Source organism: Embiotoca jacksoni, unplaced genomic scaffold, assembly GCF_022577435.1.
Source record: "Embiotoca jacksoni isolate LCO1_2020_lvr unplaced genomic scaffold, fEmbJac1.0.p SCAF_99, whole genome shotgun sequence".
NCBI classification, from domain to species: Eukaryota; Metazoa; Chordata; class Actinopteri; family Embiotocidae; genus Embiotoca; species Embiotoca jacksoni.
The window spans coordinates 487,463-501,139 of record NW_027185457.1 but is presented as its reverse complement, the minus strand read 5'-3'; the positions used below and the strand labels follow the sequence as shown (position 1 = coordinate 501,139).

General features: G+C 45.3%; 3 protein-coding genes across 5 annotated transcripts in view; 1 reads left to right on the top strand and 2 right to left on the bottom strand.

The window, feature by feature from the left end:
• wdr33 (WD repeat domain 33) overlaps nucleotides 1-656 on the bottom strand; it is a 21,302-nt gene extending 20,646 nt beyond the window's left edge. For both annotated transcript variants that reach the window (XM_069142271.1, XM_069142273.1), the window contains exon 1: nucleotides 475-656. The gene's annotated coding sequence lies outside the window, so the exon portion shown is untranslated. The remainder of the gene's footprint in view (nucleotides 1-474) is intronic.
• Nucleotides 1-8,670, top strand: part of LOC138193924 (myb-related protein A-like) — an 11,458-nt gene extending 2,788 nt beyond the window's left edge. Inside the window, exons 2-14 of the mRNA XM_069142239.1 lie at nucleotides 2,488-2,581; nucleotides 3,242-3,313; nucleotides 3,569-3,664; nucleotides 3,757-3,977; nucleotides 4,520-4,703; nucleotides 4,782-4,961; nucleotides 5,101-5,229; nucleotides 5,402-5,506; nucleotides 5,598-5,737; nucleotides 5,895-5,973; nucleotides 7,016-7,273; nucleotides 7,429-7,528; nucleotides 7,880-8,670. Coding sequence (XP_068998340.1) covers nucleotides 2,488-2,581; nucleotides 3,242-3,313; nucleotides 3,569-3,664; nucleotides 3,757-3,977; nucleotides 4,520-4,703; nucleotides 4,782-4,961; nucleotides 5,101-5,229; nucleotides 5,402-5,506; nucleotides 5,598-5,737; nucleotides 5,895-5,973; nucleotides 7,016-7,273; nucleotides 7,429-7,518 — 1,648 coding nt within the window. The 3' untranslated portion in view covers nucleotides 7,519-7,528; nucleotides 7,880-8,670. The remainder of the gene's footprint in view (nucleotides 1-2,487; nucleotides 2,582-3,241; nucleotides 3,314-3,568; nucleotides 3,665-3,756; nucleotides 3,978-4,519; nucleotides 4,704-4,781; nucleotides 4,962-5,100; nucleotides 5,230-5,401; nucleotides 5,507-5,597; nucleotides 5,738-5,894; nucleotides 5,974-7,015; nucleotides 7,274-7,428; nucleotides 7,529-7,879) is intronic.
• Nucleotides 8,520-13,677, bottom strand: LOC138193971 (uncharacterized). 2 transcript variants are annotated; one of them, XM_069142308.1, is made up of 6 exons: nucleotides 13,536-13,677; nucleotides 12,488-12,531; nucleotides 12,038-12,088; nucleotides 10,986-11,153; nucleotides 10,378-10,469; nucleotides 8,520-9,870 (listed from the first exon to the last, which is right to left on the bottom strand). In XM_069142308.1, exons 1-6 carry the CDS (start codon nucleotides 13,600-13,602, stop codon nucleotides 9,645-9,647), a joined length of 648 nt encoding a protein of 215 aa, XP_068998409.1. In that variant the 5' UTR covers nucleotides 13,603-13,677; the 3' UTR covers nucleotides 8,520-9,644. The 2 variants fall into 2 exon arrangements, with proteins under 2 accessions (XP_068998409.1, XP_068998410.1); XM_069142309.1 differs by lacking the exon at nucleotides 12,038-12,088 and having other exon boundaries at nucleotides 8,522-9,870.

Genomic DNA, 13,677 nt, shown 5'->3' with positions numbered 1-13,677 from the left:
TCCACTACACGAGGTTTCACTGCCACTACAGCAGCTAACACGGTCAGCTGGGCTAATCTGTTGTGAAGATTAAACTGCCAGACAGACGACGTAACTACCGATTTAAATAAAACACCGACTGCAGTCGCACTGTTTGCGTTTGACTGTTAGTTTCGGAGCAGCTCCGTGTTTGAATGTTGACCTACTTCAAGCCACCGACGCCGCTGCTAACGCGGCTAAACTGCGCTGGTGTGCTACCCCTCAGCTAACAGGCTCCGTTTGTAAACAGCCCGCTGTTCCCCGCGGACATCCTCGGTCACACGCGGAGTTGGCGGTGTGCTTTAAACGAAACGGGACGGCGAACCGTTTCTCACATAACGCGCAGTTGTCATCGGGTGTTTTGTTTTGTTGTGTTTTGGTAGCCGCGGCTAAATGGCGGCCCGCCGCTGGAAGCGCTAATTCCAACAACGACGCGCTGCAGCTCAGGGAACTCACCGACAATCTCCGCAGCAGAGAGAGAGAGCTACCTAGCTGTCATGAACTGGCTAGATTATTCCGTACGGCTTTTTTTCTCCAAAGGAACATGAACGTCTCAACGCTTTATTCAACACTAATTCAGCAGGTGGGTCGCTTCAGCCACCGGCGGACTCCATCATGACAATCCTGCTTCTTCTCGGCCCTGCTGCTGAAAAGCATGCCGGGAGATTTTCATAACGGGCGGGACTGCGCTGCGTCGTCACGCAAAGGACTCTGGGACATTGAGTTTTTTTTTAGAGCGAATGAAAATGCTGAAACTTTTAAAATATTATTTTCGTAATGTTTTATATTTAACCGGTTAAAGGTCAGCTTCACTTTGACACTTTAATGTTCTGCAAAAACGTATCAGTTAATTGTTCAACGCCATAACTGAGGAAGAGGAAGGGAGTTTGAGAGAATTTGAGTGAAGGGTCTCTCTTTTACGGTTGTTTTCAGCTGTGTAACATTTTCCAGCTGATAAAAAAAAACGTTTATTTAAAAGTTTATTCAGTCTAAAAAGGAGGACAATTTTATCAGCTCTCAAAGGACCATTTCATATTTCAGTTTATCAGATGTTCAAATTCAAAATTCCCAAATTTGTTTTCACAAATTTGTTTTTTATAAAAAAAAAATAACTGGAATCTTAGAAGTAACCAGAAACTAAAGCTTTCAGACAAATCTAGTGGAGTAGAAAGGTAAATTTACAAACAAGTGCAGACAAGTACTCATTATTTTTGTATAGAAAGGGAAGCAATATGGAAATAATAGGACAGTATAAAAAGGAAAAAAAAAATTCAAAATTGAGTAAATAACTCAAATAAAAATAAATAAATATAGATGGTTTTAAATACATAAATTCCCTTGATGCGAAAATATCATGGGAGACGAAGATATATACATAAAAATCGCATATTATTCCTCTAAAATAATAAAAAAAAAATGAAATCATAAACTGCCGTGAAGAGCGCTCCGTGACGTCATCGAGGCGTCTGTCCAATCAGCGGAGGGCGCCTGTGTCCGCCGATGAGCGCGCTCTAGCCGTTTGTTTTTTTTTTTCCTCCCCTTGCAGCCGCCCGCCAACCGCCGCAGGTAAAGTACACCGAAATCTGCCGTTAACGGCACGGAAAAAAAGGGGGGGGGGCCCGCCGCTGACATAACCGGTGGGGGGGGAAAAACGGAGAGTGCAGCTGTTTGCTGGAGTGACGTCACGTCTCGACGTCTGCGTCTCCTCGTTTTAACGTTTCAGCCAGTTTCACCTGCCTCAGCTGTAGCTAATGCTAGTTAGCTCAACCGTCGCTGCGGCAGATTTTTTTTTTTAATTTTTTTTTTTTTAACTGAAACTCTTGAACTTCGGCGGTTGGTGTCAGTTTGTTTTCATGTTTCGTTCTCGTCGGGATCTGCTCACATGGTGGGGAAAGGCTGCGGTGGAGTTTTATGAATTGTTTGCAATTTTAGGTGAAATTTTAATCTTGACTTTTGAGTGACGAATTTTAAAAAAAACAATACAAAACAGTTCAATCTGAGGAGCTGCGAGATTTATCGAACAAAGACAGGAAGACAGAGAAGAAATATACTTCCTCAACAAAAGGTAAAGGCCGGCTACATTATTTAATACGTGTTCAACCACCTTATAGAAATGCTATAAATATATGTATATATATATAAATCATTTATTAAAGGGTTAATGTGTGTGTTTCAGTCATTTAAGCAGCAGAGATGAGCAGCAGGAGGCGCAGGTCCAGGTGAGACACACCTGTCACACACACACACACACACCTACACACCTGTCTCTGTGTATATATATATATATATATACATATATATATATATATATCACCATGAATTGCATTTCCTGTATGACGCCAGACGCCACGCTCTTATTTTGGTAACCTCCCTCATATTTCCCACCTTGTGTGGGATTGCCCAGGCTGTGATGTCACTTCCCTAATATTGATTGGCTGCTCCTGCTTGTGATGTAATTTCTCGTCTCAGTGCAAGGAGTCGCTCCAGCTGCGGGAGGCGTAAAGGGCCCGACGGTCGATTCTCCAGAAAAACTCCCCAGAAGCCGGGATGGACGAGAGATGAGGTAACCAAGTTAGCGTTCGACGCGAAGTGTGTATTCCTTGTGTTTCTTTCACATTAAAAGTCCTCGGCGAGGAGTAGCAGGCTGTTGGTGTGGAGGAAGGATGTACGCAGATCTTACCGATCTATAACCTAAAGATAAACAGATGAACAGTTATGAATGCAAAGAAAGTGACACTTAGTGTATTTGTGTTGCTTTTCGGACTTTTTTTTTTTTTTTTACATTTTGCTGAGTAAGCGTTGTTTACATTACACGAGCTCCAACAAACCTGTCTTCTTTCTTATAAATCCTTCATGCAGCTGGTTTAAAAACCCCGTGTTGTTTACCCGCCCGTCTTCTTCTTCTTCCCTGCCTCTGTTGGCCACAGGGAGCTACACAGAAGAACTTCTTCACAGGAACACTTAAATACAACAACTCGTATTTTAGATTATTTTGTTACAAATATTAATAATGACCAGTCTTAGAGAACATTTGCTTTTGTAATTATCCGTTTACTTTTCAGAATGTGGAAATGGATAAAAGTCTAAAGTAAACGAGACAAACATACAGTTCAGTATGTTAGCGGGTTCCTAGAAATTCATCATCAATGATCCTGAAACTGCAGCTCAGGCTGCTGCTGATAACGATGCTGACGATGATGATGATGCTCGTCTTCCTCTTCAGGACGAGAAGCTGCACAGACTGATAAAGGAGTTGGGATCGAATAGCTGGTCGTCAGTTTCTATTCATTTCAAAGTGAGTCCTTTCGTTTCACGTCACCAGAAGACCGGGGGCGCTGAAACGGTTTGTCTGTCACAATTATTACATCACACTTCACTTCTGATGGTTGATATTCAAGTAAAAACCAAGAAAAAGAAGCAGGAGACGGAGCAGGAGTGAGCGGGACAAGCGAATACTGTAACGGTCCTGATATCACGTTATCATCGGGTGCTGTATTAATAACTAGAATAGTAAAAGGCAGCAGGTCATTCAGTGTGTGCTCTGTCTCAGGGTCAGAGGTCAAAGGTGGAGTGTCAGCGGCGGTGGCAGCAGATAAAGAATCCTGAGCTGGTCAAAGGTCCCTGGAGTCAGCAGGAGGATCAGAGGGTAAGAGATCACGCTGGAAGTCAAAATATTGACGTTGGAAAAAAAAAAAAATGATCGCAGGTCAGCTGACTCGGACCTGTTGGTGACGACAGGTCACGGAGCTGGTCCAAAAGTACGGCATGAAGCGCTGGTCGCTCATCGCCAAACACCTGCACACTCGTAATGGGAAGCAGTGCCGCGAGCGCTGGCACAACCACCTGAACCCGTCGGTGAAGAAGAGCGGCTGGACGCTGGAGGAGGACCGCATCATCTGCCAGGCGCACAGACTGCTGGGAAACCGCTGGGCCGACATCTCCAAGCTGCTGCCTGGCCGGTAGGTGGACCGCCTGCACGAGTTCAGACCGGCAGCACGTTAGACGGGTGGAGGTTGTGTTTGGGCCTCAAACGTTTAACATGTTAGCATGCTGCCGAGCTGGAGTTAGCATGCTGCCGTGCTAATGTTAGCATCATGCCGCGCTAATGTTAGCATTTTGCCGAGCTGGAGTTAGCATGCTGCCGTGCTAATGTTAGCATGCCGCTCCGCAAAGGTTAGCATGCTGCTGTGCTAATGTTAGCATGCTGCTGTGCTAATGTTAGCATCATGCCGTGTTAATGTTAGCATGTTGCTGCGCTGGAGTTAGCATGCTGCCGTGCCAATGTTAGCATGCTGCTGTGCTAATGTTAGCATGCTGCCGAGCTGGAGTTAGCATCATGCCGCGCTAATGTTAGCATGCCGCTCCGCAAAGGTTAGCATGCTGCCGTGCTAACGTTAGCGTGTTATTTCTGTTGAAACGTGTCGCTGTCAATCAACACACCAACTCTATTATCAGCAGAGTTTCGTCTCAGACTCACTGACGCTGTTGTTTCTTTTGTCAGGACGGATAACTCCATTAAAAACCACTGGAACTCCACCCTGAAGAGGAAGGTGGAGCGGGAGGGCTACCTGCAGGTCCTGCTCCTCTGCACCTCCTCCAGCACCTCCTCCAACACCTCATCTAACTTATCCAGCTCCTCCTCCCCCTCCAGACAAACATCCAGGACAGCCAGCCTCCCCGCCAAGGTCAGCCTCCGCCCAGCAGCCGTGTGGAGTCACGGATCACGCGTGCGGTGGTGATAACGGTGCTCTGTCTTCCAGCAGGCTCACAGTCTGTCCAGCATCATGGACGAGTCCAGCTGCACCTGCAGCGACCCGACCGTGAGCAGAGGCTACTGTAGCCCCGCCCACCCGTGCTGCGCCTGTGTCCCCGCCTCCTCCTCAGGGTACCACTCCTCTCTGAGCACGTGCGAACTGGCAGCATCGGCAGAGCTGTTGGAGGCGGTAAACGCAGCTCGGGCTTTTATTCTGCGATAGAACTTTGTGTGGTTTTGTGAAACCTAACGCCTAAAATAGAAACGTAAATATCTGTGTCTCCGAAACCTGCTTCTACACCGACGAATGTAATCTGACTTTACCACAGAACCAGCGGACGGGAAGCCACGACTCAAAGGAAGTGACCTCATCTCTGAAACGGCACCCGGCGGGGATCCCGTCCGACCTGTCCGGGGAGGACGCCGACCTGTTAGTCAGCGATGCGAGCAAGAGCTACGTAAGGCAACATCTCATTTACCAACCAAATGAACCGAATGACTTTTAGTGTGTTTTGGTAGAAATCGCTCAGGGAAGTCATTGAAGGTTCCTTATCTGGGAATGCAATACAGTCGGAAACACGGGAAACTGCTTTGAAACTGAACCTGTGGCGTCGCTGCTGTTGTCTGAAGGTTGCCGGTATGAAGGAGCAGCTGATGAACAGCGACTTCTTCGTGGACCCGTCGTCCTCCTGGAGCAGAAACATGACAGAATCGCTGAGCTTCTCTCCCTCGGAGGTAAAGACGCACTTTGAAAAAACGTGCTCGCGGCTTTTAAAAAAGCCGATTTACGTGTTCACGCGTACACGTGACGTTTGTCCGCTTGCAGTTCCTCAACCTGTGTGGTGTCGAGGACCTGAAGTTACAGTGTCTGGCTCTCACCTCCACCCCCATCTGCTCCCTCAAACACTCCGCCAGCACTCGCCAGGTGGACGCCTGTCAGCACTGCAGCGTCGGCCTCAGCACACAGTACGAGCACGTCGTTTTGTTTGTTTGTTTTTCGTCTTGCTCGTGTCAATTCATCCTTCTGAACAGACTATCTGTAGATTTTAGGCCTTTTTTTTCGTTGACCAAAACGAAACTGATCAATAATGAAAATAAACTGAAGTGAGCTGTTTGTGTTCAGGACGCCCACAGAGATCAGAGAGGCGATCGGGGCTCCTCAAACACCGACACCTCTGAAGATCAGCAACAGCCAGGACGAGGTGAGGGGAGGCACGCCGATAGTCAAACGATTATCAGTCGATTATCAGATGGAAATCAGCCAGAAAGCATCTGATTATCAGTCGATTATCAGCCAACTATCAGCCACAAATCAGCTATTAATCAGTTGATAATTAGGCAGTAATCAGCCAGAAATCAGATGTTAATCAGCCAAATATCTGCTGATAATCAGACAAACATTCACTAGAAATTAGCCGATAATCAGACAATAATCACATGATTGAGATCTGACAGAGTATTTGTACCCGTGCAGTGAAAACTGCTCCTTCTTATATCGTCCGGGTTCAGACTTGAATGTCGGAGGTGTGTGTGAGTGTGTGTGTGTGTGTGTGTGTGTTTCTGGTTCAGGTTCAGGTTTCGGTTTCGGTTTGTTCGAGCAGGATGATGAACCTAAAGTGGGAAGAGAGGAGCTTCGACTCTGACAGCAGCGGCTCCGAGGTTCTGACCCGCGAAACACACACATCTCCTGTCACACACACTCCAACATGCGGTCCATTAACACAGTCGCATATTCAAAACAACAGCTGGAAATAATTCATCTATAAGAGTTAAATATCAAATTGTTATAAAAAAATATATGTATATCTATTTTTGAAGACTTCTGATGATATTTTAGATCATATTCATGTAGAAATATTGAAAACTTAAAAGGGTTCACAAACTTTCAGGCACCATTGTGCACAACAACTGGGAAGCTGCCAGACTGAAACTTAAAACTGACCCAGACACTTGATGGCTGATTGCAGAAACTTCGCTGCAAAGTTTCCACCTTCCTACAGGGGAAGGCGCGAACCGTGAAAAATATTTATTAAAGTTATTTTTAAAGTCAAGGTTTGACGAGGTGCAGTTTCAGGGGGGGTTTTTCTCCTTGTGACACCAACTAATGAAAAGTCAAGAGTGGAGATTTTGAGTTAAAACGACACCAGGTCCAGGAGAACCTCTTTTACTGGATCTATGCGGTCTGCGGTGGTCTCGATCTGTAACCCGGACAATCAACAAACTGGCCCGACCTCTGACCTGCAGGTCCATGGGGAGAGTCTGCTGAGCTCCATCCTGCAGGTCCAGGTGGAGCCCAGCTCGGCGTCGCGGGACCAGGGCGGGTCCGGCTCCGTCCTGCAGCAGCAGCAGCAGCAGCTTCAGGTCCAGTCCAGCTCCGCCCTGGGCTGCGAGGAGTTCGGCTGCTTCCCCTTCGATGGACAGGTGGAGGTGTGGTGGAGCAAGCAGCCCGTTGCTTACCTGCACTCCCCCGAGTGCCCCGCCTACAGGATGAACCTGTTCGAGGTAAAAAAACAAAACAAAAACAAAACAGCACACGTTTGACTCGATGCTCCTCCGGGTGAAACACGAGCCTTCAAACCTCCACGTCCACAACAAGACAGCTGAGATTGGTATCTGAGGTGTGTGTGTGTGTGTGTTTTTGCGTGTCGTATTCGCAGCTGAGCGGTGAGATGCAGGTGGTGATGCTGGGACAATCGGACGATCAGACGAGTCTGACGGAGCAGGCGCGACTCTACGTGGAGCCCTGATCGGCCGGCTGTAAGTCGCCTCACTTTGACCTTTGACCCCACAGTGGGAGACGATAAACTCACCGAGCAATCGCTGCCAATATTAAGCAATCGTGTTTGACGGGAGAGAAGCTTAAAGCCGAGAACTTTGCTTCTTCTTCGTGCGTGTCCACCTGGGAAATTTAGTTTAAAAGTTGTAGTTCTCAAAAGTATTTTAAATGATATGTGTAAATATATAAACATCGTGTGAACGGGGTGATTTTCTAAAGGCGGTTGGAGAATTAAAAACGGGGTCATTCTGGTTTCATCGTCTCTCAGTTTATGTCTGTAAACGGGGGGGGAAAAAAACTAAATGATGCCGTATATTTTCTTCCTGCGAAAGGTTTCATCGGTGGTTTCACCCTGAGAAGAAGCCGACTCGTTCTGAACCTGCAGAGTATCGATCAACTCTTTTTATCAGTTTTTTCGTCCAGAAGCTTCAATCTGCCGAGTCTGTATTTTTTTTCATTCTTCCACATTTGAATCTTTTTGTCGTCGGAGCCGAGTCTCTTAAGTTTACCTGCAACTCAGATTTTATTGATTTATTTAGCAGAAAAAAGGTCCTAACACAGTTTCACTGATTTATCTATTTTATCAAAACTATTTTATTGAAATAATATTTCCAGATTTTAACAAACTTTTTAATGTTGTACTTTTCATCTCAATTGTATTTATTCAAATTTTATATTTTTATGAACTGTATTTGTTGAAATGTGGCTGCTTGATTGACTAAATATACTTTATTTAGTTTTTAACACAGAGACACTTTATATTTAAAACTAACTTGTGCACTTTGGATCAGAACTGATCGCCCGCTTTCATTTTTTTAAACTAGACTCTTAAATCCGAATTGATAGACTTAACGTAGATCATAACATTGAATATTTATTGTAATTGATTGATTTGTGTTTAAATGGATTCTTAATTTACACTGAATGTTGGGAACAAAACACAATCCATTTTTTTAATTTTTTTTTCGCTTTTATTTCACTTGTTTTACACATAAAACTTGTGAATCTACAGAAACAAACTGAGCTGTTTAAAGTCAGACTGATGGAACATTTGATTATTGATTGGGTTTCATCTGTTTTGCGTGTTTTTAGATGTGAGGTGTAATAAACGTCAGTGACTGACCGGGGAGGGTGTTTTTAATTTACCGAAGACTCAAGATTTCAGCCACCGTTAACGTCTTTGTAGAAACCTGCGGACACGTCTGATGCATTTTTTTCTGATGCTTTTAAATCAGTCCAAAGTTTTGCCAACAAAAAAAAAAAAACAATGTCCAAACGTCCCGGGAGCAGAGAAGAGTGACGATGAAAGACATTTGAACTGGGACGGGAGGAACCGGAGAAACTTCAGATGGGTCCTGACATCAGTGACTTGAATGTGACTCGGACACATGACTCGGACGTGACTCTTAAAACGACTCGCCGACTTCAACCTGCTGACTCAGATTCAGGCACTGTTGCACTTCGGACTTCCGCTCGGACGTCACCTGACTTTTGCCGTGACTTGAAGACTCGAGACGTCGTGACCGGTTCGGGCACCTCAGCGAGGACTTGTGAAGCCGACCTGGAAACGTGAACCGGAACCTCGGCGACTCGGGAAACGATCTCGCGACTCGACGGTGGCGATTTGAAGCCGAGACTCCTTTCGGACGCGATCTCGGGAACTCCAGAGTGACGAAGCACTTGCTGGACACGATCTCCACGTCTTGCACCAAACTTTGCCGACTCTGTCATGACTTGGGTGACTCAAATATGAACTTGGACCTCAAACGCCCGAGACCCCGCTCAGACGTGACATCAGGACCCTCCATGACTTGACCTCCGAGACTCGGATTGGACCTCGGGGACGTGATCTGATCTCGGGGATTTTGACTCGTAGATGACCTCAGAGCGACCTCGGTGACTCACGGACGACCCGAACTTGGACGAGACTCCACTTGGATCCGACCTTTGTGACGCGCGGGTCCGACCCGAGGCTGCTTTTGTTGTCGCTGCGACTGTTTTCAGGGTTTCAGGTCAAGAATAAAAATGGAAATCAATTAGAAAACTAAGCTCAGCCATCGTTTTCGAGAGCAGGGACTCGACGCGGGTCAGCGGGCTCTAGTCCGACTGGAAGGCGGTGTTGACGGAGCCGGCTGGGTCCGAGTGAGGGTGTGGAATGTGGGGGCAGCTCTTCCTCCGGGACTTGGCCAGGACTCGGTGGAGGAGGCTGGGGGAGCCGTGAGCGGCCGGCGACCCTCCCGACTCGGCTGTCGCCGGGTGCCCGTCGAGTCCCAGCGGACGCCGGATGCTGTTTTTCCTCAGCAGCTTCGGAGTGGCGTGACCGCTGCGACGAGAAAACAGAGAGAGAGGACGGAATAAAACCCTCGATTCTGTTTTAACAGCAGTGATCGTTCTGGTTCTGACCGCCGACACAACTCCGGTCGTACAAAGGGAATTCAGAATGTTTTAGTGAAACTCTTATCAGTAAAAGTTTAAAAGCAAAATTCACCTCAATTAGTAAGAAAGGACTCTTTTAAACTCTGAACATGCTGAGTTTAGCATTTTTTTATGTATTCAGCTGGACGTAACAATATGAAGAAAAATGACAAAATATCGCAAGAGGAAAAACAATACAAGACACAAATAACGACAAAAATATGCAAAACAAAAAAAAGGCCCAAAATGAAGAAACATCAGGCACCAAATCTAAAAATCTTAAGTAATAATTGGTCATAATATTTTTATACATTATAAAGAATTTGTATTTTATTGGCATGTAAAGTCTGAATGACAACAACTTTTTTGCTACTGTAAATACAACTTGCTCAGTGGCTTCATGTGTTGTAGTTACCTCGTGCAGCCACATGAGGCGCCTGTTGTCGCCACGACGACCGGTACCGACCCCCTCCTCGACAACATGGCCGGTCTGGACGAAGCTCCGCCCTGCAGGAACAAACACTGTTACATCACCGCCGGCTGTCAGCGAATCAGCCGCTGAGTTTATTTCAGTTCAGCTCAACCGAGACAAAACCACCATCTTGGACCAATTTTACCAATTTCAAAGTTGAAAAAAAATATTATTCTGTAATTATTTTTAGTCCTCAAATTTCCTGGGAATTTGTCCCAAATCTGGAAAACATAAAAAAAAAAAAGCCAACCACTAGTTTACATCTCAAAACCGATTTCATTTGACTTTTTATGGTAAAGCAAATACATTTCATGAGATTTTGTAACCAGTAAAAGGCCTTGAACTATAATCCATTATAATAATATAACAAACGTTTGGGGTGAGTTTCTGAAAACTAAACCGAGAGGCTTTTTTGGGTCATTTTGAATTAAGGGCTTTTTAAGGGGTTTGGCTTTTCAAAGTAAAGGTCCAAAGCACACCTTGATTTAAAGCAGTGTGTATTTTGAACTGGTGGTCCTGGACTTTGACTCGAGTCGACCGGCTGTCGTTACCTGCAGCGGCTCCACGCACTCTGCCGGGAAGTAACCCTCGTCGCCATTCTTCAGCCGCCCGAACCACCAGGCCTGGTCCTCCTTAGACAGAATCTGGACCAGGTCCCCCTGGTTCAGGTTCAGCTCCTTCGTCCAGCGGGACTGGTACGGGACCACCGCCACCATCACCTGTCAATCACAGTCAACAACTACATGTCACCCCGAACAGGACTTTAAACTCAACAAAAACCCTTTAACATTCATCTTTAGCTTCCACACAAAGATTTTAATTTGAAAAGGCCTTAATAGACGCGTGAATGTAATGGTTCATGGAAACATTCATGGACTCATGAAATATTTTACGGGATTTTATCGAACATTTATCAATAAACCAGGTTTAAACCGTCAGAAACCGATTCTCTTTTTTCTGAATGAGAGGTTCCTCATCCGACCTTAACCGCAGGAAGATTCTCCCGATTATGCGTTTGCGAATCGTTGCTCAGTGTGTCAACTTTAATCTGCTTTAAGAAAGCTGCCGCTCAGCTCAGCAGGCTGCGAATAGACAGAGGTCAGAGGTCATGCTGATGTAACGCTGATTAACCGCCGTAAAGTATGTTTATCCTGCCTCCTTTGTGAGGGAGCCTCATTGACTTCCTTAACCCGAAACCCAGAACCCAGGTCAACATGGTATGCAACACGAAACGCACGTAAACAAGGTTGATATGAAACAGGAAGAAAAAAAAAATCCAGAAGGTAAAAGGAAAACTCATTTTAAGACAACCAGCCATTTACATCCACACACACATCAGCCAGCAGGTGGTGTGTGTGTGTGTGTGTGTGTGTTTTGAAAGCAAAAATATTTGAAATAAATGTCTCGTACTTTGATGTTGATCTAACATTAAAGTTGTTCTATATCCTACAAGTGTTGCTGGATACAACGTCCTCACAAACTCAAAGTGGTCCTCACAAAGATGGTGTAATATATACACACACACACACACACATACAAAAACTTTTTAAAGTAAAATCAGTGTTTCCAGAATATTGATCTGTGATTAGCAGAATATATTTACATGCAGGCTTTTTTCTGCTTCATCCAGCGGGTGGTGACGGACGACTCGACACTTAAAGTCGTGTGGAGTTAGAAGTTATTGGCCCCCGAAGAGATGAAAAAAACCAGCAGAAACAAGTCAATTGACATTTTAATTTCCATGAATGTTTCCTGAATATTTTCAGAAAAAATCCTGAAAGTTTCCTTCATATTTCCTGAACATTTCCCAAACATGTCTCTGATTTTTGTCAGAATTTTTCAGTTTCCTGAAGGTTTTTAGAAAAATTCCTGAACATATCCTGAATGTTTACGGATAGCTCCTGAAAGTTTTTACATTTTTCAAAGTAAAGGTCCGATTCAGGCTCTGGACAGTTCACTGCAAACAGTTAAGAGAAGCCTCACATTAAAACTAAATTTAATTTGAAATGATTTTTTTTTTTTTTTTTCTGTCTCTCAGTCGTCGTGTTTTTACCTTCTCTGCTTCCACATGTGTCGTCCTCGTCCGCGACCTGCAGACTGACAAACACAAAAGGTGGTTCGGAGTTTAGCCTTCAATCTGCTCATCAATATTTACAGATTACACTCATAATATCTGTGTGTGTGTGTGTGTGTTCTTGTTTTACTGACATTCTGGGGACATGGTTTATTTTGCAGGTTATGCTTCAGCTTGTTGGTTTGTTTGTTTGTTAGCAGGATTACAGAAAAACCAGCGACCGGATTTTCATGAAATTTGGTGGAAAATTGCAGCATTGATCAGAGAAGAATACATTAAATGCTGGAGCGGATTCGAGTCATGGGACAGATCTACCACTTATTTTGGTTCTTCGTTAACAGTATGAGGTACTGCAGGAGATTTGTCCAGTTTGATCGCTGGCTGCTGTTACAGCCGAGTTCACCTGGTTCGAGGCAGAAATGCGTACAACTGTGCATCAGGTTTCACGAAGAGGCCGGACCTGCAGGAGGTGAGTTTCTGAGAGACTCTGATCCAGGTTGAAGTTCAGAGCTTAATGTGTGGGGTCGCTTTGTGTCGCTCAGACAGAGACTTCGCGTTTCATTCAGACCTGCAGGAACATTTAATCTGTTTAATCAAACAGAGAACTGGAGAGACAAAGAAGTCAGGTTGGAAATCTGAGACCCTCACAGCCCGTTAAGCTGCCCGGTTATCAATCGATTGATTGGCCCTCATGCTTGCATGAGAAGGAGAGCAGCTATGTCTGCTGCAGGATGTCTGAGAGCAGCTCACAGCTTTTTAAAGTCCTGATTGGTCGACTGGCTGCGGGTAAAACATCAGCACCAGGTGAGCCGAGCTGCCATTTTCCAGCCTGCTGAAGAGATCCAGAAATGTGACTTTCCTTTTGCAGGGAGCAGGAGGCTCATTTGGACAGTACGCTGACAGGAAGAGAGATGATGGTCTCCGGGAAGTGTTGTATGTGTGTGTGTGTGTGTGTGTGTGTGTGTGTGTGTGTGTGTGTGTGTGTGTGTGTGAGAGAGAGTCGATGTGATGTTGTGCGTTTACTCACCTTGTGGGGAGAAGATAGTCGTGTAAACCTCAAAGTGTTCATCGCTGTGTTCGTAGATCTGCTGCATGTTGTCTCTTTGAACGCACACACACACTCTGAGCTTAAATACCTGCAGCTGCTAATCCTCGCACACTCAAGATAC

What these genes read in the sequence shown, in the direction of transcription:
- LOC138193971 (XM_069142308.1), bottom strand. Translation starts at nt 13,602, where the DNA reads ATGCAGCAGATCTACGAACACAGCGATGAACACTTTGAGGTTTACACG. An exon ending in GACTATCTTCTCCCCACAAG is followed by an intron (nt 12,532 to 13,535) that starts GTGAGTAAACGC and finishes TGTGTTTGTCAG; the next exon opens with TCTGCAGGTCGCGGACGAGG. An exon ending in GCCTCATGTGGCTGCACGAG is followed by an intron (nt 9,871 to 10,377) that starts GTAACTACAACA and finishes TTCTCGTCGCAG; the next exon opens with CGGTCACGCCACTCCGAAGC.